Source organism: Python bivittatus, unplaced genomic scaffold (genome assembly GCF_059951505.1).
Source record: "Python bivittatus isolate LINGU-HERP-01145 unplaced genomic scaffold, Pbiv_v1 ctg000700_np1212, whole genome shotgun sequence".
Taxonomy (NCBI): Eukaryota; Metazoa; Chordata; class Lepidosauria; order Squamata; family Pythonidae; genus Python; species Python bivittatus.
In genome coordinates, this window is record NW_028277098.1 from 24,006,840 (window position 1) to 24,028,897 (window position 22,058).

Here is a 22,058-nt window from a genome sequence, read left to right on the forward strand (position 1 = left end):
CATACTGTGGAAGAATAACCATGAAGGATTATGTATATGGAAATAAAGATAGGCAGCAACCTGAAAAAGAAACAAAATTGACCACCCATATGAAAATCCATTTCATACAAATAAAATGCCATGGATGGTGGCTTCTTTGGGCACTCAGACTCACCATTCACAAAATAGATAAAAACATTGCAAAATAAGGAATCCAGCAAATCTTTTTAAAGAAATATAAAAATAGGAAAGCTGGAGACTTTACTGTACCAGTGGCAAGAAAGATCCTTCTGATGTGATCTGCTTTTCATGTGGAATCCAATATTGTTTTTCTTCTGGCAGAACTGTTTTTCAGTAGAAACTAGATGATTTCCCTTCCTACCCTCACTGCAGCCTCTCATATTCTCTCTGCAACCAATTTTGGGGAAATGCAGGATCTGCAAAAGCCTACTTATTTATGCTGGATTCTACCTTTCTTCTTTCCTTTTCTCCCGCTCACAGATACATCAGAATTCAAATTTAGTTGGAAACCAAGACTATAGATCATAGATATCATCTTCCTGCAACTGAATGGTAGATGAGGGTAGTTATTATGAAAATGGGGAGAAAGAACAATAAATGGGGAGAAAGAAAGAAAGAAAGAAAGAAAGAAAGAAAGAAAGAAAGAAAGAAAGAAAGAAAGAAAGAAAGAAAGGAAGGAAGGAAGGAAGGAAGGAAGGAAGGAAGGAAGGAAGGAAGGAAGGAAGGAAGGAAGGAAGGAAGGAAGGAGAAAATAACAATAAATTTGGAAGATGAAACCAAAAGAAAATGGAATAACGTTCTCCCCCCCCAACAGAAGTACATGGTTTCCTATTCATTTCGGCAACTTAAGAACCAGGTTGTTGTTGTTTTTTCAAGACATCAATGGCAACTGAATATCTGGATCGATGCAGCCTTAGATATGATGATATTGGCCTCTGGCATGTTAAGGGTAAGTCCTATTAATACAAATGAGAAATAAACAAGAAAATGGCATGCATTCTTTAATGTGTTTCTCCTTCTTTTACAACAGAGCAAACATTTGCTTTTTAACAAGATTTGTCTTTGGTAAAAGCATGAATAAATTATGATACCTTCAAGCTTCTCAGAAAAATCTTTTATACACATCTGATCTTTAGTAGCAAATTATTTGTACTGGGGCAAACTCTATGTTTGTTGTCTTTCTCCTCTCTGTTGCTTGCCCACTGCCCCAAAGCACTATGCACAGGATGAGGCATCTAAAGGTATGTTTCATCTGTTGAAACGCAGTTCACCTGTGTGAACTTGACTATGCAGGCCCCCCTAGAAAGACACACCAGTGGAGTCTTCAACCTTTAGGAAGCAGAGATGTAATCCTCTTTTATGAAAAGGAATGAAAGTAAGTTTTGGCCTAGACTCTATAGAATGCCACTAATTTACAATAGAGTGGCATCTTTTTCTCAAAGAATTTCAAGGCATGAATCACTGAGCCTGGCAATTCAATTACCCTCTCCACTTAGAAAAGTATTCTCCCCTTTCTTGCCAAGTTGAAATCTACAGGAAATGTGGTGTAGAAGAGACTACATTGTGCAAACCCTGCAAATATCTGAAACGCCTCAGGCTTTAGAGAACAAGAATCCCTGACCTTTTATGATTGCTACAGTAGTTTTCCAGCAAAACACACTCCATACAATAAAGCTCTTAAACACCTGACAAAAGAATGCATTTGCTATATTCTGGCAAAAAAAAAAAAGAAGTCTGTTATAATGAAAGCTGCTTAAATGAATACCTGAGAGTTGTACTGCCTCTTATTTAGTGGGAGACCCTGTTTAGGAAGAAATGATAAAGCAACTAACATGCAGGGGGAATCTGAGCACTGTAATTTCTCATCCTTCACTCCTCTCCCACATACATGTTTGCTTTTAAAAGCCAGGGGTATCTCTTAGCACGTGGACATCTAATGCATACAGGGGAAGCACAATCGTACATCGTGCCCCATACATGACACTGCTTTTCTCTGATCTCAATGCACTGGTCCAAGCTCTGAAGTCTGCTACTCACTCAGGAACCTTAAAGTGTGTGGGAACAAGGCTGCTAGTTAATGCTTTCATGGCATTATACTAACAGCAACAGAAAATCTTGTGCACCTATAAGACTAACAGCATTATTACTGCAAAAGCTTGGGTGGGTCACATTCCACTCCACCAGATGCATTACATTCCAGGGTTAAAATGCACTGTATACCAGGATAGAAAACAAGGACTTTGGTTTCAAGCAGTTTAAAACTCTTAAAAATTTACTCATAGATCAAAAAGCATTAATATTAAAATTTAAGGCACTTTCTTCATTTCCAATGTAAAGGCAATACATTATATAGTCTCATGTATTGTGCTGTCTTAAAATTGAGTCTCTGTGAATCCACAGCAGAATTCCTTGCATATACAACTCTCTTGTATTATATAAATCATAGAGATACATTCCCTCGGTCCCTACCCTTCTCTCAGTTGATTGAATTGAGATTTTAAAATTTCATATTTTTAGAAATAAATAACATTTCCAACCTCCCAAAGTGGGAGGAACTGATTTGGTTTAATATTCTTGAATATATGATCTTTAAGACACAAATTATATTCCAGGCTTGAAAGATCTGTGACTGAATCCTCAGTTACCATACCTTGTTCTAAAAACAACCATGGAAAGATCTAATTTAGAACCGGACCACAGCATTGGCCACACAGATATCTTCTCTTCACGATCCTACCAAGATCCAAACTTTCTGAATGTGGTGCTTCACTGCAAAGCTGGCCTATTTAAAATAGAAACTTCTGCTTGGATTTTCATTTTCTCCTATTGGCTTAAGCGCTCCCTTTTTTCAGTTGGCTTGGCCCCTTCAATTATAACCAATAGCTTTCAGTCTTCCTGGTGCCAAACTGCAATTTTATGGCTTTTCATGGACAGCCATCACATTGATGGGGTATGAACATGCACTAGCTCATCTCAAACAATGGGCCACTGATTTAGAGCTGCAAGCAGGCTTATCAATCCTACCTAGAAACATCTTTTTAAGCCACTCTGCACATCTTCTTCAACCAGCCAGATAACTTAGCCACATAACAATTTAGAAATTTAGAAGGGCCTTATCCTTGATTAGATTAAATGCCCTCCCAACAGCTGTTATTGAAGGGAGATACCAAAATATCCCTTTTGAACAAAGACTGTGTCCACGTGATGGAGGAATAATCGGAACGATGGAACATGTTAATTTGTATTGTCACCTCTATGCAGATGCTTGCCAGGAATTATCATCTCCATTATTTACTAAACATCCTGGTTACTTTGACTTGTTTATCTTAAGTTGTCATTATAAGATTAATTTGATTTTATTTCACTGACCATAAGTACTGTTCTATAGTTTGTACAGTATACTGTAGTATTTCTTCTAACTTTTCTTAGATATTTTAGAGTAATTAATTTTTTAAATCCTAATTAATTGTGATTCTGTTGTTCTATTTTCTGGTCTATGACCGAATAAAAAATTGATTTCATCCAAACTTTAGCCTTTAAACTTTAAAGTATTTAGATACAGTATTATCTTTCCCCATTTACTCACTAATGGTAATGAGTAAATCCAAAGGTTAGAGAATGCCTCATTTTGTCAGAAGAAATTAACGTTTAGATCCATTCAAACTGTGATGGCACCAACATGATGTCATGCATACAGTAATACCATCATGCAAATGTTGCTATTACATGCTTGCATTGAAACATCTGATGAGACTATATAAGTCAAAAGATTAACATGATGATATCATAAATATTTTGCCATCTGCTCCTCTTGTCCACCACAGTGCCAGGTGAATTCCAATATGTATAATGATTTAGATGCTGAAGTAGGACTGTGGTGACCCAATACTTGTCCATACTCATCTGTGGATATTTACCAGTATAAGTCAGGCATTATCTCTGAGTCCAGCCTAGCACATAGGCTCTGTGAATAATACAGAGAACAACAATGGAGAAAGGAATACAATACATGCCACTTTAAACTCTTGAAGTAAATATAATCAGAAATCTAACAAAACTATAAACTATAATTTAACAGATAATCCGAAGAGATAGAAAACCAGGATTTAATGGGAATTCTCTCTCAAATTTAAAATATCTCTCCTACACTTATCCTACTAGTTAATTCCAACTGCCTCAAAGAAGAAGAGAAGTTATTATAGGTTCTCAACATCTGACTCCAATCTTTACAAGGTAAAAATCAAAATTTGAAAAGAGCTATATAATCTTTATAGTTTTGTATGGCATACAATCAAGGTTGAAATTAGGTGCCATTCAATACTCTCTTTGTTAGTTTCACTCTACCAAAATAACTGAAGTTGATGCTGCTTACTACCATATATAACTAACTATCCCATTGTTAAAGAAATCTCCTGGAAGAAAAAAAAACCCTTTTTATAGAAAATCCTTTTCAACTTTTAGTTCAGACTCATTTTTTTCACACTAAATGAACTAAAAATACATTTAGGAGAAGAAAATCTCAGCTCTTTTTTCAACAATACACATTCTGGCATGCGCTCTACAAATCATTTCGGTTCTATAGCACTAATGCTCTCAGAGAGAAAAATATACTTGCAATTATAGTGACCTATACAGTGAATTTACAATATATAGATACACACACACATACACAGACACAGACACACAAAACAATAATATCAGTTAAGATATCTTAAAACCAACAGCCACAAAAAGATATATAATTATTTGGGAGTCAATGTACATACTAGCTATGTATTTAGCATACCAAATCTCCAAAGGAAAGTAGCAAGAATAATTATGCAATTAAGAAAAGTCTGCTAAATTTTGTAATAGCTGCTCTAAACATTATTTCATTAAGCTACACACAAAGATAAGGGCTGTAATTCAATCATACAAAACAACTGCAGCAACTGCAGCTTTTGCCTTTCATTTCTCCTTCCTTTCTTCCTTCCCTTTCCCTCTATCTTTTTACCTTGTTTGCAATACTTGTGATAAATGACTTGATGTCTAGATTAGTTGGGCAGCTCTTCTGACAGGGGGCATCTGCACACTTTAAGCACCTGGGGAGGAAAGTAAATGAGTTAGAGTGACTTAGAGCACAAAGCACTGCCAACAACATACAATTTTTCCATGTACCTGACAGAAGCTAATCAATCTAAAAATTAATAATACTCTACTGTTCAGGCAGCAACTCAAAAAGGTTCCCATGGGTAGTGCCATTATCCCCATGTCACAGACAGGTAAACCAAGGCAGCTGCTCCCAGATCATTCAACTCCTGAAAGTGAAAAGCAAGCCACCCATAAAATACAATTCCCCAGTGCATATATTCGTTGTAATTTGTATTATGTGATGACATTCTTCTTCAAACTCTTTATTTACAACAGGCAAAAGCAACATGTAGCACTCACTGAGCCAGTAGATTTTAAGTTACTGCATTCCCTACCCAACTTCCAGAGTCCTAAGAATACTTTCATTCTTGCATTTTTATCACCTAATATGAAACATTCTTTGGGCAGATTCCATCAAAAGAATAAAAGCACAATAAAACCCAAATTAAAATACCAACAGAGCAAGACAAAGCAAATCCAAATTTAAGATAGAAAACTAGATAGCCAAAAGTTATACTGATTTCCAAATTATTAATTCTATTCTGGATCTTTCCACAGTGAAACCTGCACAAATATTAGCATGCTGCTTGACAATAGTTTGTAACACTAGTAAAGAGCAACACAAATCAACATACTTAATTTGTGTCTGGATGTGAGATTAATCCATCTTGTACTGCCATTTGAACAAGCGCTGCACTTACTGTGTTCCTTTTCTCAAGTGGGTAGTTTACTACTATGTCCAAATTATAGTTTGTTCAAATAAACCAACATCAAGCTATGGTTTGATTCTGATATGTTTGGCTAATGCAAAGTAATGTTAAATTATGGCTTATCTTGCAACCAAAGAAGGTCATACTAGATTAACAGCAGTTAAAAACGAAGAACACGTGGACATGTTTGAAAAGAAAACAGAAAAGCTAAAGGCTGGAGATGGGCAACAGTCATCTTCAAACCCTAGGGGAAAATCCCAAATCATGATACTGGTATCATGGCTTGTGACAGACACATTATTTTCATTTGCCCCAGTCTGACCCATACCCAATAGGTACTGTATATTTGAAGCAATATAAGACCTAGATGTAGAGATGATACTGACATGAGCAAGTTCTGTTAGACTGCCTTGAATGATCAGAAACAAATTATCAATCTTCAAAAGGTTATGGAACTTATTCTCATCCTATGAACTTAATCAAAACCCATAAAATTCTTGTTCTTAATAAACCTCACTCTGAGCTAAGCTGAGCTCACTCCCTTTGTTGTCCTTTTTAATCTTTTTTTTTTCCCCCTGCTTGCAAAGTCGCAGAGCATTAAAGCCAGACACAAATACAAAGAGGTGACTTCAGGCAAATCAGTATCCTTTTCTACTGAACTTTAGCTACTGATCTGGAAAATGGGAACTACAGAACTGCTCTATTTTACTTGCTCCAAGAATTCCAGAGTTAATGTATCTTTGCTCTGGATACTTGATGTGCATTTTCTAAGAAACAGCATATTATTTTATAATGCATCATCTCCTATTGATCCCTCACACTTAAGACACCACACTTAAGTGGTAAGTCTGCAATCTCCTACAGGCAGAGCATCTGTATGATTATCAAATAATAAGTCAGCAGTGAAAATAAGTAAACTTTTTTTCACAGAGAGTATTTAATCTATATTGTAATCTTTACTGAACTGAGTGATGACTGATCAACTACAGGTACAATACTCAAGAGAAGAATATGGTTAAATGTTAGAGTTAGTTTTGAATAAAATATAGGTAAGTTCAACTTTAAAGTTCAAATTTATGAGAAAACAATGTGTAAGCTTTCTTTGCTCCTCTAACGAAGGAGGAGATGAATAAACTATAACTATTTCAAAGCAGACAGCTTGGAAGACATTACTAGACAAATCACCATTCAAAGCAAATGCCTGTTAGATTCAACCAGTAAAAGTAAAATAAAATGAGATCAAATAAAGATTGACCAGGAAGCCATTTTAGCACTATGGCACGTGTATAATGGCGTAATTATGCATCTTTCACCAAACACTATATATCTCCATATTTTTTTTATTATTATTATGGACCTGGCTCACAAATAACAGCTGTTGAAAATGTCAAATGTTAATGAGGCAGGGCAATGCAAACTTGAATTTGTGGCATTGGCTGGGGAGGGAGGGGGCTGGAAGCACTGCGAATATGCCAGTATAGACAGACTCTTATAACAACACCATCTTCCAATTCTCAGAGCACTCTGCAGACTAAAGTGCATCAGTCTGCCATTAATCCCACTTATCACTCTGACAGCTCGGTAATTACACCACTGCTACAGCCCAGGTACTGCAGTTGTAATAAAATATCAACCACTGTGCAGGATGCATGCTGGCGAGATGTTTTATTAAACTTGGGGGGAGGGGGTTGATCATCAAGTGACATTAGTGTTGACCTATTTTTTCTATTTGACAATAAATTATCCTTTGACCATGCCATAATAGATATTACAGAGTGCATTTACTGTTCCCAAACAGCAAAAGGTACAGCATTCCAAGGAACTGGGCAAATGGCATAAAATAAGACGGTAGAGAGGCATGTCAGAACATTATTATCTAAATGGCTATAAATGATTGATATAGTGAGAAATCACAGGCATGGCTCTACACTTGGAGAGAATGCAACAACAATTATAAAAACGACAACCTATGTAAATTGTCCCAGACATGCAATGTTTTTTTTTCCCCCTACAAAATATACAGTATATAATTTTGAACTTCATTCTTCTGATGTCTTCTGCTGCCTTTCAAACTGGGTACATTATTCATTTGAATTAAGTAACACTGAAAAGAAATGAGGAAAAACATTTTCAAATTCATAAATAAGTACAGTAACAAAACCCAAACATTTGCTTCCACAGTATTTTGAGAGGAAAGGAACCCTATCCAAACTAGATCAATGATGATGGTTAAATTAATTAGCTAAACATATTATTTATAAAAACTAAATTTTCATTTGAGCAATATTTAGTGTGGGACACACTTATGAATATGTACATACTCATAAAATTAGTTTTGCATGGATGGCATCTCTTCCCTAAAGGGCCAAGAAAGAGCACCTATCCTGTTTTATAACAATGTAGCAGGTGGCCAAGTCATGTTTCATATCCTTAAAGAATCAATACTGAAGAAGCACGTAAGATTTTAATTTCAAATAAACCCCTTTACAGAGAGTTTTTTGTCTATGAAAATATACTCAACCCACATCTACAGTGAAAGCATGTACTTGGAAAGGGTGAGAAACAATGAAAAAAAATCTACTAGTATCAAGAGTATGTACATAAGTCTCATGTTCTATGCATATCCTGTTTAAATTTCAGTATAATCAGTGAACATTGAATCACTGATCATAGAGATCTATCTATATTCTGCTTCAATTACAAGATGGTTGAAATACAACAAAGAATACTGAATCAGACAAAAAGTAAGTAACCTTTCTCTTTATTGTTATACCTGTGTTGATTGTTACATACTGTAGGTTGTTGCATGCACTGATGATGCTATAAAAATATAAATACATTTTAAATTTGGATCCACCAGAAAAACAGGTCTTCATCCAATATTACAGAAAAGCACTTATGTTCATGTAACCAGTAATTTGCTGCTCTCTGATCTGCACATACCAGTCTTCCAATGCAGATTTAAGGAAGCCGTAGGATATAAAAGGGAAAAATAAATTAGCCTGTTGGTAAATATTGTCTCATTAATGGATAGACACACTGGAACTGACCCAAAAGCAGCACATTCACAGCCTTAAAGCTGGAGTGCCCATCACTACTAAAAAGTTTGACAAATTTTGCTTCCTGCTCCTATTAAAAAGAAAACAGGTAGTGTCTTAAGCAAAATAAGTGAATTTGTTCCCTTTGCCATTAAATATGCCTACCTCGGTCTGGAATTCTTTTCTCTAAACAAGAAGAGTTTGGAATATTCTTAGAACTGTGACAAAAAATCCCAGAAATATCCATCAGACATGCCATTTCAACTAATTTCAGTGTCAATTTGGATATGACATCCAAGGATTTTTTTTTAAACAGAAAAATTTCCCCCATAAAACTAGCAGAATAATTCAAAATAGAATGTACAAGACAGTTGAATTAATATATACTGATAACATACAAATAAGAAAGAAAAGCTTCGAAATTGTCAGCTGATACCATGAGTAACAATTACAATTGTAGCATAATATTATGCCCCTCTCTGTACACCAATGTAACTAGTTTAGTAATTTGTATTAACTAAGGAGGCACAAAATCCTGACTAGGAACACAGCATATAAAAATAATAAAAGCATATACTGTATACATAGAAAATAATAAAGCATATACTGTATACCACTCTCATATCTATATATCTGAACTAATTGTCTTCATTTGATACAGTTGGGAGATAACTAGGGGAAACCTATTACTTTTGTAAGAAGTGGAAGAAAGCAAAAACAAAATGAACTTTAGATTTCAATGCAACTGTCCAATTAAAAAAAAAAAGTTGAATCTTGAATTTTCATAGGAATCTCAGATTGCCTTATACCAAATCAAACTATTTATCCATCTAACATGTTTTGATTTAATTTGATATGGTGCAACCTTGCAGAATATCTGATAGAAATTACCACTCTCCCACCATCACCCAGGTTTTTGGGTAGAACAAGCCAAAGCGGATTGATTAACTGATTGATTGATTGATTGATTGACTGATTGATTTGCTGAATTTATAAAGCCACGCACCTGAAACAATGTGACTCTGGGTGGCATACAACAGAAAAACAAACAATACCCCCCCACACACACAAAACAACCACACATAACATTTAAACATTCAGAATATATAAATATGAAATACAAAATGTAAAATGAATGCTAAACACAATAATAATAGCAACCCAAAAGGGACTCCATTCAACTGGACCCAAATGCCTGGGGAGACAGCCAGGTCTGAAGGTGTTCCTAAAGGCGAGCAGAGTTGTGTCTGTCATATACTGGGGTGGGGGGGAGAGAACATTCCAGAGGACAGAGGCAGCCATCAAAAAGGCATGCTTCCTAGGACCCATAAGATATAGTATGTATCAACAATATAGATAAAACTACAAAACTATTTAAGTTGAACATCCCCAAGTCTACTTAATAGTAACCTAGGCATGAAATACCACCACTAGCATAAGACACAAAGTTGCCAGTAAAAGACATAGGGAATGATTAGAAATTGAACAACGAGTTCAGTGCATTTTGAACAGCAATCTTTTGTTCATCATTACGTCTCTTGATAAGTCCTGCCCTCTGACAATATCTTTCAAATGACATCGCTTCCTCAAGACCTCCATGCATCCAATATGGAAGATTACTATGAATTCAATGGGTTAATGCGCATAACTGAATTTGCTTTGGCTTCCACATGGCCCAGAACTGTTGTTCTGAAAAGCTGCTGTTCACAAATAGACTACAAATCAATCAAATCAACCTAAGCAGTACCAACTCTGCTTGAGTGGACATAAGGAACACCTGGGATAAATAAAATACTTTCTGGGCAATTCAAATGCTGAAATTATATCTTTGACAGTGTTACCTTGGCTGCACTGTACCCTGAAATAAACCCTTGCTGAGATTATCTGGGTCACTTGACCTCTGTCAGAATTTTCTTTGCAGCAAATACAAATATTTTTTGCACTTTCTTCTTTCGCTTTTCTTTTCTTTCTTTACTTTATATTAATTTTTGTTAGTTTTTATCTTATTTTTAAAACTTTGATACAATTTTAATAAAAATTTATATTAAAAAAAAAAAAGAACCAAGCTTCAGATATTGAAACTCTTTGTTCCTTTGCCCTGAACACTGATCTGGAGAGTGACCCCTCTTGGCCTATTATCTCTGCTGCAAATGCTCAGAATTGTTTTTTAACCCAGGGTTGTCTGACTATACATGTCACATTACTACGTGAGTCCTGGTAAAGGATAACATGGACACCAATAGACACATCGTTATGCATGCAGAAGCTTTTCTGCAGAAATCTATACCGAATGTGTGAATGTCTGCAAGAGCTGATATGGTTTGAGCGACAAGCTGTTTCTGAGCTGAACACTACCTAGATATTATTTGAGTTAATAATTCTCATTCTCTTTCATAAATAATTTGAACTGAACTATATGAAGACAGACCAGGCATTTCTAACAATGATAAAAATTCTTTTAATTTTTTCCACCAGAAATTTGAGTGCAAAATAATTAATTGGTGTTGGTTGTTGGAATAAAATAATTAATTGGTTATTGGTTGGAAGGCAGGAGAGAATAACTATGTTATTCTCTCCTGCCTTCCAGACAAAATGTACAACATATGTATTTAGGCTGTCCTTCCCAAGTTATGTAAATAACTGCTCCAATCTTCAGTGTTAAAATGTTTTAACTATTGAAATGTAAAGCTTAATTTTATTTGTTTTGTAATTATAAACTGCCTTAAGCATTCTGAGAACTGTATTCTGATTTTTTTTTTTTTTAAATTACTCATTCATTCTCCCAAAACTAAAAGAAACAAATCCATGTTAGTGGGATTTTTCCCAGTAGTTGACTGGCTGGATCTCAACATGAGTTCTGAGGCCTATGGAAAACTAGAAGCTATGGAAAAAACCAATATCTCTTGTATTTCAGATAATACTCTTGTGAAACTGCATTAAAATTCTGGAGTTTTGCATTACTATAAATTTTCAAGCTTATAATGTAGAAAGCGGCATAAATATGTTACTATTAGAAGCTTTTTAGATCTTTTTAAGGTCTGAAGTATATTCTCATAATAGGGCTCAATATTCATTATCTATTGCTATTAACACATGTGAGGATACATAAAATATGTAATGAAAACAGATTTAGATACATATAGTGATGACTGTCAAGGTAGCAACAAACTCAATGTTATGTATCAGCCAAACCTACTTCCGTCCGGATGATGATGATGATGATGATGATGATGATGTTTGGCCGCACAGTCAGCTAGATATTTAGACTGGATTTGGCATTTTTATTCACCTATCAAGTCCTTCCCAAGGACCTATATTATTATTGTTATTGTTATTATTCCTTCACCAACATTAATTTACAGCCTGATCCAGACCAGGACCACCCTATGAGATGACACACAATTCTCCCCAAGTCTTTTTTGTAAAATACACATACACTAAAAAAAAAAAATCCGTATGTATGAGCTTATTTATGAGAGATTCTTTAAAAAATGAATGAGCTCAGAATCAGTGGTTCTGATCCAGACTGGGCCATCATTCTCTTACAATTACAAAGCAAGAAGTTACAGAATGATAAATATTCTTACATTGCTCACTTTGCTATTTACAACTTAGACAGTTAAGAGGATATATTTATAGAAGATAGAGCTAAAAACAGCTAATAGCTATAATAGTAATATTTTATCTTTAATATAAGAGGCAATGTATGTGTCAGTACCCAGTTGCTGGGTAAAAAAATGTCTTGCTTGTGAAATTCCCAATATGCATTTGTTTGGCTAAGGTGTAACGAAGAATCCTACTCTAGATTGACTTATTCTGAGCCACTGTGGCTCTATTCAGAAATAAAGGAGAACAACCAGAATGACATTACAGTTGAAATACATTCAAGAAAAAACTGAACTACTTCCAGTAATTGTCCTATTGGAATTATATTCTTGCTTCAATCATTCTTTGAGGCTTCTTTAACCTGTCTTAAGCTTCTCCTCAGTCTGAATCAGCCCTAATCTCTTTTTTTTCCCTCTTGTAGCAACTTCCTAACCCCATATTTCCCATGGTTTTCTCTTCTCAACATCCCAGTTCTGACAAAACTGCTTCCCTGAGGCATTACCTCTCTCTATCCTCATTTTTTGTGTGTCAAAGCTAAAATCAATGGAGGTAAAGATAACTTGTTCCTAAGAAGATCACCTACAGCATAGCCATAAAAACAAGGAACAAAGAAAGGGATGTTTTTTGGGAAGACATTTTCAAAGTTCTCAAAGGATTCAAAGCCTAAAATACTGTTAAGGAATAGTACCTGACGAGATAAGAGTCTTAGAAAACCCTACAGCAGCCAGTTATATACTAACCAATTCCATTAAAGACACAGCTTTGTCAATGAAATCTCACTCTGCATCTCAGTGGAACATTATTATCTTCCTTCCTTCCTTCCTTCCTTCCTTCCTTCCTTCCTTCCTTCCTTCCTTCCTTCCTTCCTTCCTTCCTTCCTTCCTTCCTTTTCTTGGCTGGTAACAGGATAAGAAATATAATACTTCTTTCTTTCATAAGCATAGCTTCCAAAATACCTTTTGCACTGTTTGTGGAGTACATGCTTTTAATATTAGGGTATTTGTGAAACATTTTGTCTTAGGATTTTTAATGTTCAAGTTTTATTGCTTTGTGAACACTGTAGGAAGAAACTCGAGTTAGTCTATGGTGGCAAAAAAATCAGGAGTCTGGCAGTCTGGTAGTACCTTTTCCAACTAACACATATTACTAAAAAATATAAGCTTTCACGAGATGCAGATCATTTCATCAGGTGTAAAGAGCGGGTAGACTGATGTAGGATTTAAATTGGGATGAGGCAGGGAGAAGGGAGAAGACAGGTTGGTTATGCAGAGGCATCATTGTCCTATTTTTGCTTGTGAGAATCTGTTTCAGGTTGGGTAGTTGTCTGTATGCAAATATGGGCCTGCCACCCAAGGACTGCACTTTCTGCAGTCCCTACAATGGGTAGTAAGCCCATACTTGCTGATATGGGAACTAGACCCTGCAATAAACCCAAGTCTACTTTGCCCCCACATCTACACCAACAGCACAATCACAGGGGTCTACAAGTACACACCCAAGATTAGAGGCACCTGTACATGGTCTTCCCCTAATGTGATATATCCATCATCTGCCAGCACTGCCCCTCTGAAGTCTAAGTAGGTTAAATGGAGCAAACTTTGTGCAAAAGAATTAATGGACACAAATATGACATCAGGACTCAAAAGAATAAAGTAGTATCAGAACATTTCAACCTCCCAGGCCATTCTATGGCAAACCTCAAAGTGACTATTTTGGAAAAACAGGTCTTTAATTCCACCATTGAGCAAGAGGTTGCTGAACTCACATACATCAAAAGCTTTTAGGCAATTTCAGAAGGTCTCAATAAACACGAGTTTTTAACACATTACAATTGTTAATTGATGAAGTACTTGTAATCTGTCTCACATGTAACTTGTATCTGCATAACCAACCTATTGTATCTTCCCTTCTTTCCCCCCACCACCTCACTGCAACTTAAATCCTACATGAGTCTAGCCACCCTATGCATCTGATGAAGTGAAATGCAGTTCACAAAAGCTTATACATTTCAATAAAATATGTTAGTTGAAAAAGGTGCTACCAGACGTCTTCTGATTTATTGCTTTGTGGGTCACTCCTGGAAAATGTGTAGGAAAACAAAAGGGAAATTCCTCAAAATTAAGGCATGTCTCACATTAGTTGTAAGCAGTTTGTAAATGCCAGCACATCTTAGCAACTCATCAACTCAATGTTATTTTGTTTCAACTGCATACTGCATCTCAGTATCACGAAAGTACAGCATTTTCTTTTAGTGATACTCTGAATCATTAGAAGTACCTTTAATAGCAGAAAAGCTGTTTGCAATGTATTTTGGCCCATCGCAAATCGGTTTGCAAATAGGGACATGACATTACTGGTTATTGAAAATGAGTATGGTTAATGAGAGAGCCAGTTTGGTGTAGTGGTTAAGGCATCAGGCTAGTTCCGCTTAGGCACAAAACCAGCTGGGTGATCCTGGGCCAGTCACTCTCTCTCAGCCCTAGGAAGGAGGCAATGGCAAACCACTTCTGAAAAACCTTCCCAAGAAAACTGCAGGGACTTGTCCAGGTAGTCTCTGAGAATCAGACACAACTGAACTGATTAAAAAGGGGAAAAAAAGGTTAATGAAGTAACTGAGGAAACAGAAGCAATTAGTTCTGTTTGTAGCTTCTGGAAGATTTGATTCACATATTTTAAAAGGTACCCCTACAAACATATGAACTGCATCCATTACCAAACCTAGGGGATGCCCCCCGCCTCTAAATACACGTGAACTGCTTAAAGTGCCTTTGTAAGAAAATATTCATAGCTGAATTGACCCTGAGTGGCAACAGGGGGAGGAATCAGACAGGGATCAGTGACCCAGTAAACCAAATTGTTTATATTCACTGACCATATCTCAAAGATAGTATAGCTAGCATGCTGACCTAATAGGAAGGGATAAATAATAAGGTCAACCAGATCTAAAACATTCCAATGTCATGCTGTAATTTACACTGTGTCTGCCTTTTCCTTTGTCTTGTCTTTGTAATATAGTAGGCCAAAGGTATATAAGCTGTGAATCTGCTTTTGCTCAGGGCTGCTCAGCAAGCTGTCAATGCTTTGCTGGAAGCCCAATGTACACAGTAATTATTTGCATGCTAAATAAATTTATGTTGAATCTTCAAAGTGATTTCGCTGCTTTAGGTGGGCCAGGTTTTGGCCACAACATTCCTGCATGAAAGAAAGCAATTAGTTCCATTCCTTTGCACACTTGAACAGAGAGAAACTAACACAGAATGAGGCTATGGACCTTTCCCCACTGCTGGGTTAAATTGCTATCCACCCATTTTTGAGTTGGCAGAACTATACCAGCATGAAATCTCCTGTCTCCATTTCTGATCCTTATCTATTGCCTGTGTTCCCAGTCACTGCTAGTCATCTGATTTCCCTCCAAGATAATTGGTGATAAAGCCTAAGAGATCTTGCACACCTTGAGGGTGCCCTTGGATGGTGTTGGGATAATGGCAAAAATGCTACTTTAACTCCAGCATATCTAAGGAGGACTTATGTTTCTTTTATACATAGGCTGGAATCAAAATGAAAGCAGCAGATGGAAGTAGTAAATCAGTGTCTTGACTGAATAACTTTATATTGCAGGACTTGAAAGTTCATCTATTTTAAAAAGCCAAGAGTATCCTATCATGCTATCTGAAATCTGAAGTATGAAATGGCACACTCCAGTCTTAGTTTTACCACTTCTTCACAGATATTACCCCCACCCCCTAAGATTATCTCCTCATATCTGAAATTCTCAGAATGGCAAAGAATTAACTTTGAAAAAGCCACAGCTGTATCACTTGACTGAGGCATGGATCCGAGTTCATAATGTCTTTGGCTTAAGGATCATACAAGAACTCAAATAAGTCTTGCTTTTGATGTATTGCAGTTGCAAGATTTCTTATTATTTTCTATAATAAAACTATCTGATCAGAAGGTGGATTCTTGAGTGCCAGTTTAATTGGTTCCAGTCTAGCTTGCCATGAAGGGAATACTGGGAATGGAACTTTTATGTACATAAATATATAAATACAGGTGTATTTACTATTCTAACAGATGTATTATTATTTTACATTTATTAGGTGTCCTTAATTCCCAGTGTTTTCATCATATACAATCTGGTAAATAAGAATGCAAAAACTAGATGGGAAAAAGGTCATTATACCAGAAAAACCTCACTAGCATTTCAATCTGTATTGATGGTATAGTGGAAAGAACAATGCCAATACCATCACTTTGAGGCTGAACCTCCGTGCAATTTTTTATTGCTATATCATCAGAGTGGTGTGAGATGACACCACAGTGGGCTGACTTATTGTTGAGTATCTCACTAGACAAATAATCAATCTTCAATCCAGCCTTTTCTTGCCAGCTCTCACATTTCTTGATCCAACCTACAGGCAGCTGGAGGATTATGCATTTATTAAAAGCTTAGATTCCCATCGTTTCACTAAAAGCAGCATTCAAGGATTTTAATAAATACAAAATCATAATTATTTTAAAAACACATTTATTCTAAAAATAATTATTTATGTATTTATAAATATATTATTTATTTATAAAACATAATTATTTTAAAAATATACATTAATGGGGAACACAACAGTAAGCAGTTGAGGAAGCATTCCTCAGATTCAAGGCTAATTCAACAAGAAACTAAGTTTGAAAGCCAAAAACTATCAAAATGAAAATATCCTGGATATAGCCTAAATATTATAGCACTAGATAGACCCTAGTGCTTGAATTTCCACATTTCCTCCCATATTCCACTTTTAACCATACAGATTTCGTAACTTATCTACCTTTTTCCTCTTCCTATCCAAATTACTAAATCAGCTTCTTTCAACCTCTTGTCTGATGAAAAAAACCTGAATATCTTAGAAGTGTCCATATTTTTTATATTTGCCTTATGTAACAATATTGTTCTAAAATGGACTGGAGAATTTTTCTTACAGCCAAACACATCATATGTTGTTTTATTCTTTTAAGCATTAAAAACAGCAAGGTAATTAAAAACTCCATCTAAACTAAAATTATCTTTAGCAAATTATTAAAGTTAATAAGCAAATTTATGAGACCTAAATCTATCAATGGCTAATAGGTAATCATTGCAGTGTGCAACCTGAAATTCCAAAAGCTATACATTACTGAAAAACTGTAGTTTGGGGCCTACAACAATGCCATGCTTGTGATGGGCTTCAGGGATTGCAACCAGTGTGCAACAAGTTACCCTCCAGATGCCTAGGGACTACAGCTCCTATCATCCCAGCTCTGATGTCATAGGCATAATGAGGTAAGCCATCTGGAAAGCATCACACATATATTGACTTTGGTACAATCCAGCAGGACTTGTTTTATGTTCTGACTTCCTGTCACCGTTCTCTCCACAGCTTATATCACAGAGCCTGTGATCAACTGTAATTACTAGTGTACGTAGTTACAGTTCTGAGAGGTTAAATGAAACTGCTAATCTAATACTGCACTTTCAGAAAGCAGATATACCTTTGTGTACTTTATGCTACAGATATATGACCTGAATAACAATGCATGAAGAAAAATGTGTGATGTATGGGACTTTTTTATGCTTTGTAATCTGGCTTTTACTAATAAACCTGCCTGTTGGATAAAATTAAATGTGATTATCCAAAGTGAAATGCTAACAGCATACATATTATAATAGTTAAATGAGAAACCATGATGGTGAAAATGAACATGACCACAGATAATACAATTATTTTATAAAATAAACAGGTTCTGAGAATACTTGTAAGTTCATCTGTGTAGAAACAGAATATATAATTCACAGATTTAGGTAATCCCACTGTGATTGATTGATTGATTGATTGATTGATAGATAAGCAGGCAGGCAGGCATCGTAAACCTGGTTATATTTTTCAAAAATATATTCTGTTATGAGCTTACAACAAAAAGTGAAGGGTTGATGCAGCTATCTGGAATGTTTACATGTTTTATTGTCATTTCTCAGTCTCAAGTCACATTAAACTTTTCAATAGGTTGAGAATGTTCCAGATGTGTTAGTTTTAACTCCTAGAATTTACAGCCAGCAAAGTATGTCATAAAATTCTCATATATTTGGATACTGACATATATAAGGGTGACCTCACAGTTTCGGATTAAGGCCAGACAGTAGTAGTTGTCTGTCAGTTTTCCAAGACTAGTAGCTTCCTAGATGAATTATATTAGATGTTAAGTTTTTCACTAGGATGCCATTGTTATCCAAAGAATTGGCTAAGGAAAACCTGACTTTGGTTGGTAAATTACATTTTTTTCTTCAATCAGGATGTCTTCTAATACTTTTTGTCCACAAATACAGATATATGAATAGCAGCATTTTGAATTTTTAAAAAGCTACTTATTAAAAATATATTTTTTCTTTTCTTCACTACATCAAATGTAGCAATCTAAAACAACAAAATCCATATAGAAATACTTCATTATCCAAATAACACTAATTGTGGTATAGGCATGTGACTGGATGGTTATCACATACATATATTCCAAGCACACATCTATTATATATTAATCATATCTGAATGTTGCTCCATAACAGAGAATATTTTATTTGGCAAAGAATGCCACTGATTTACAAACCTAAACCCATCAGTGGTATTATTTTCAAATGAAAGGGATTGAATCAGGAAATTTAGAAAGGTAGGCTCCAAACTGGTGCGGAGGGGGATGAGGGAAAGTGTCTTCTTTGTAAGCAACACAATGATCAATGACCATGATGAAGATGATTATGATTATGCAACAGTGGGCTTCCTGTAATTGGAAAAAACAAGCCAGCCTATTAATGCTTTCCAAAGGCTACATATGACAATGAGTTGGCCACATATGATCTAGGAAAAGCTTTATCATTCTTTTACTAGTGGAGTGCCCAGGCCACTAATATTTCACTAGAACTTGACTCATGTACCTATGAAGTATTTAGCATAATATTTATTAATTATAATTTGAAAGCTATTATGTCTTCACTTAATCATTTACAGTAACTATACATGGTAGAAGGATGGAATCAAGGCAGTGATGGATAATATGAACCTCCAGAACTACATATGGCCCGTGAACCCATTTTTGGGCACTGGAACCCCTCTAACCACAATTGCTAAATATGATTAGCAATTTCCTTACATTTTAAGGCCAGAAACACATACACATACACACACAAGCTATAGTATAAGCCTAGATGACATTCAACATAGTTAAAAAAAAAAAAAAAAAGGAAATTCTCAAACTCCTCCACCCCAAAAATCAGGAAAAAAGGCTGAATATATAGGCCTGCTCGTGTTCATGATACAGTCCTGCCTAATCTGCATAATTATCTCACCTACTATGATTCTAACTTCTCCCAACACATCAAAAGGTTTCTCAACTCTTCCTGTATGATACTATCTGGGTCTATGAAACCCTGAGATACCTAATCTGAGTCCCTATTCTTTCATTCAAGTACATAGGAATTCATAATACAGATAGCTCCCAATTCCCACAATCTGTCCTTAAGTCGAATTTGTATGTAAACCAGAACAGTATTATTGTATAATACTGTATAAGTAGTATTGTGTAATTAACCTGAACCATTCTGTATTTAACTCACATTTTGCTACAATAGGCTCCTTTCTTAACTATGAGTCATCCTTAAACCGGGCGTTCTTAACCCAGAGACTACTTGTACATTATAGTCATATTTCTCAAGGCATAGTCTCCCTATCTGGAAACTCTTCAGATATGTAAGGCAACTCTAAACAAATTTAGAGGCTGTCAGATTGGGAAAGGCTGGTATTGCACATCCTTCAAAAATGACTTAGTAATGTGTTGACTCATTAAAGCAGCCACATCTTTTCTGAGGCTTGTACAGAAACCTGACAAAAAGACATGGCTACTTTAAAGAAATGTTATGTTTGCACACATTCTGTAGTCTCTCTTCTGAATCATTTTTCAAAACAGGCCCATCCATACACACCCACACTCACACAATACACTTATACATGTAAATATACACACCATACACATTAAATCCATTTCCAATAATTCTCACTATATGCTCCTTTCAAATTCATTTTATTACATATATTTCACTAACCAAATCTATCAGGTATAGTTCAAATCATAACAATCTAAAAGCTGTTTACATGAACGTTCACCATGAAAATGGTCACCTCCCCATAGGAGATGGCTGTTACATGATGTTCAATATCCTTGTAATCCTCTATAGACCATACACAGAATTGGTTGACAGAAGTGACAGTTTTTATTATAGCTTTCCTAGTACACAATAATCTTCATTCACCTGGCTTATTTTTCCAATAGTGTTATAAGACTTTTGACTTCTATCAAGGCATCATTCTGAGCCTTCTTAGGAGAGAAGGCATTATTTTTACGTGCTGAGACCTATATTATATGCTGTGCAAATTATGTTTTCAGTTTTTGGATCACCCACTGTCTGGTTATCTTAATGCCAAAAAATTTCCTTATGGACTCAAATTGGGATGGGGATGGGGATGGGGAGGGGGATGGGAGAAGATAACTCAGGTACCTGGATTGCAGAAAGGCTGTATCCTTTACAACAAACTGGTAAAGACAGAGTTCTTTGCTATCCCGCAAATAACAACTGTTTTCAGGCATTCCTGTACTGAAAGGGTTATTTAACACTTGTATTTAGTTTATTTACCTCCATCAGGAGCTGCAATACCTACAAGAACAGAAATGTACAATAGCATTGACATAAGCTTTAGTGTTTAAATATCCAGAAAGGACTAATTTCATTATGGTAGTGACATTCATTTTTCCTATCCATTCCTCCAGCCCAGACATCATGTTGCCATCAAAGGCATCATGCATAGCAATTAGAATAATTCAGTACTTTCTGCAAGAGAGAGAGAAAAAAGAAACACACCAAATAGCTATGTCATCATTGTTTATAAAATAGGAGATTTTAATGTGTTTTGGGGTAGAATTGCTGTGATGCTTCACTGGCAATTTTAAGCAAATTTTATTAACATACATAAACAATTAGTAAGAAATTTACAAATATTTTTGTTGACATGAATCAATATATTAGATTGGCTGGCTTTATTTCTCCATTTTATTGTATTTTATCAGGATATTTTTATGTTGTCTTTTTATCATACTGCCTTTGTCTCATACTGACTTGGCATTTTTAGCATATTGACTTTATTGTGTTTTACATTTTTGTATTATACTATTGTCTTTGTATAACACCTAAATAATTTATATTTTTAGATGCTGATAAATGTAAATAATTAACACATGAATGAGTGAATGTAGAATTTTGAGTAATACAGAAATGTATACAGTACCTGGCAAATTCTCTAAAACCCTCATGCCTCAATATGGATGAAACAGAAATCCATCAGAATCACCTTACCAATCTTCCATAGCATTACCCCACTATCTCTGGGATCAGGAAGAGTTAAAACACCAAGGCTTTTTAAACCACCAAGGCTTGTTATCACCAAAATATCACAATTCATCCCAAACCCTGTAACAGCTCACAAATGAATGAACATTAGTTTAA

At 35.5% G+C, this 22,058-nt stretch overlaps 1 protein-coding gene across 3 annotated transcripts in view; it reads right to left on the reverse strand.

The window, feature by feature from the left end:
• Nucleotides 1-22,058, reverse strand: part of DPYD (dihydropyrimidine dehydrogenase) — a 578,647-nt gene that overhangs the window by 430,798 nt on the left and 125,791 nt on the right. For all 3 annotated transcript variants that reach the window (XM_088153490.1, XM_088153491.1, XM_088153493.1), the window contains one exon: nucleotides 4,994-5,081. In XM_088153490.1, coding sequence (XP_088009616.1) covers nucleotides 4,994-5,081 — 88 coding nt within the window. The remainder of the gene's footprint in view (nucleotides 1-4,993; nucleotides 5,082-22,058) is intronic.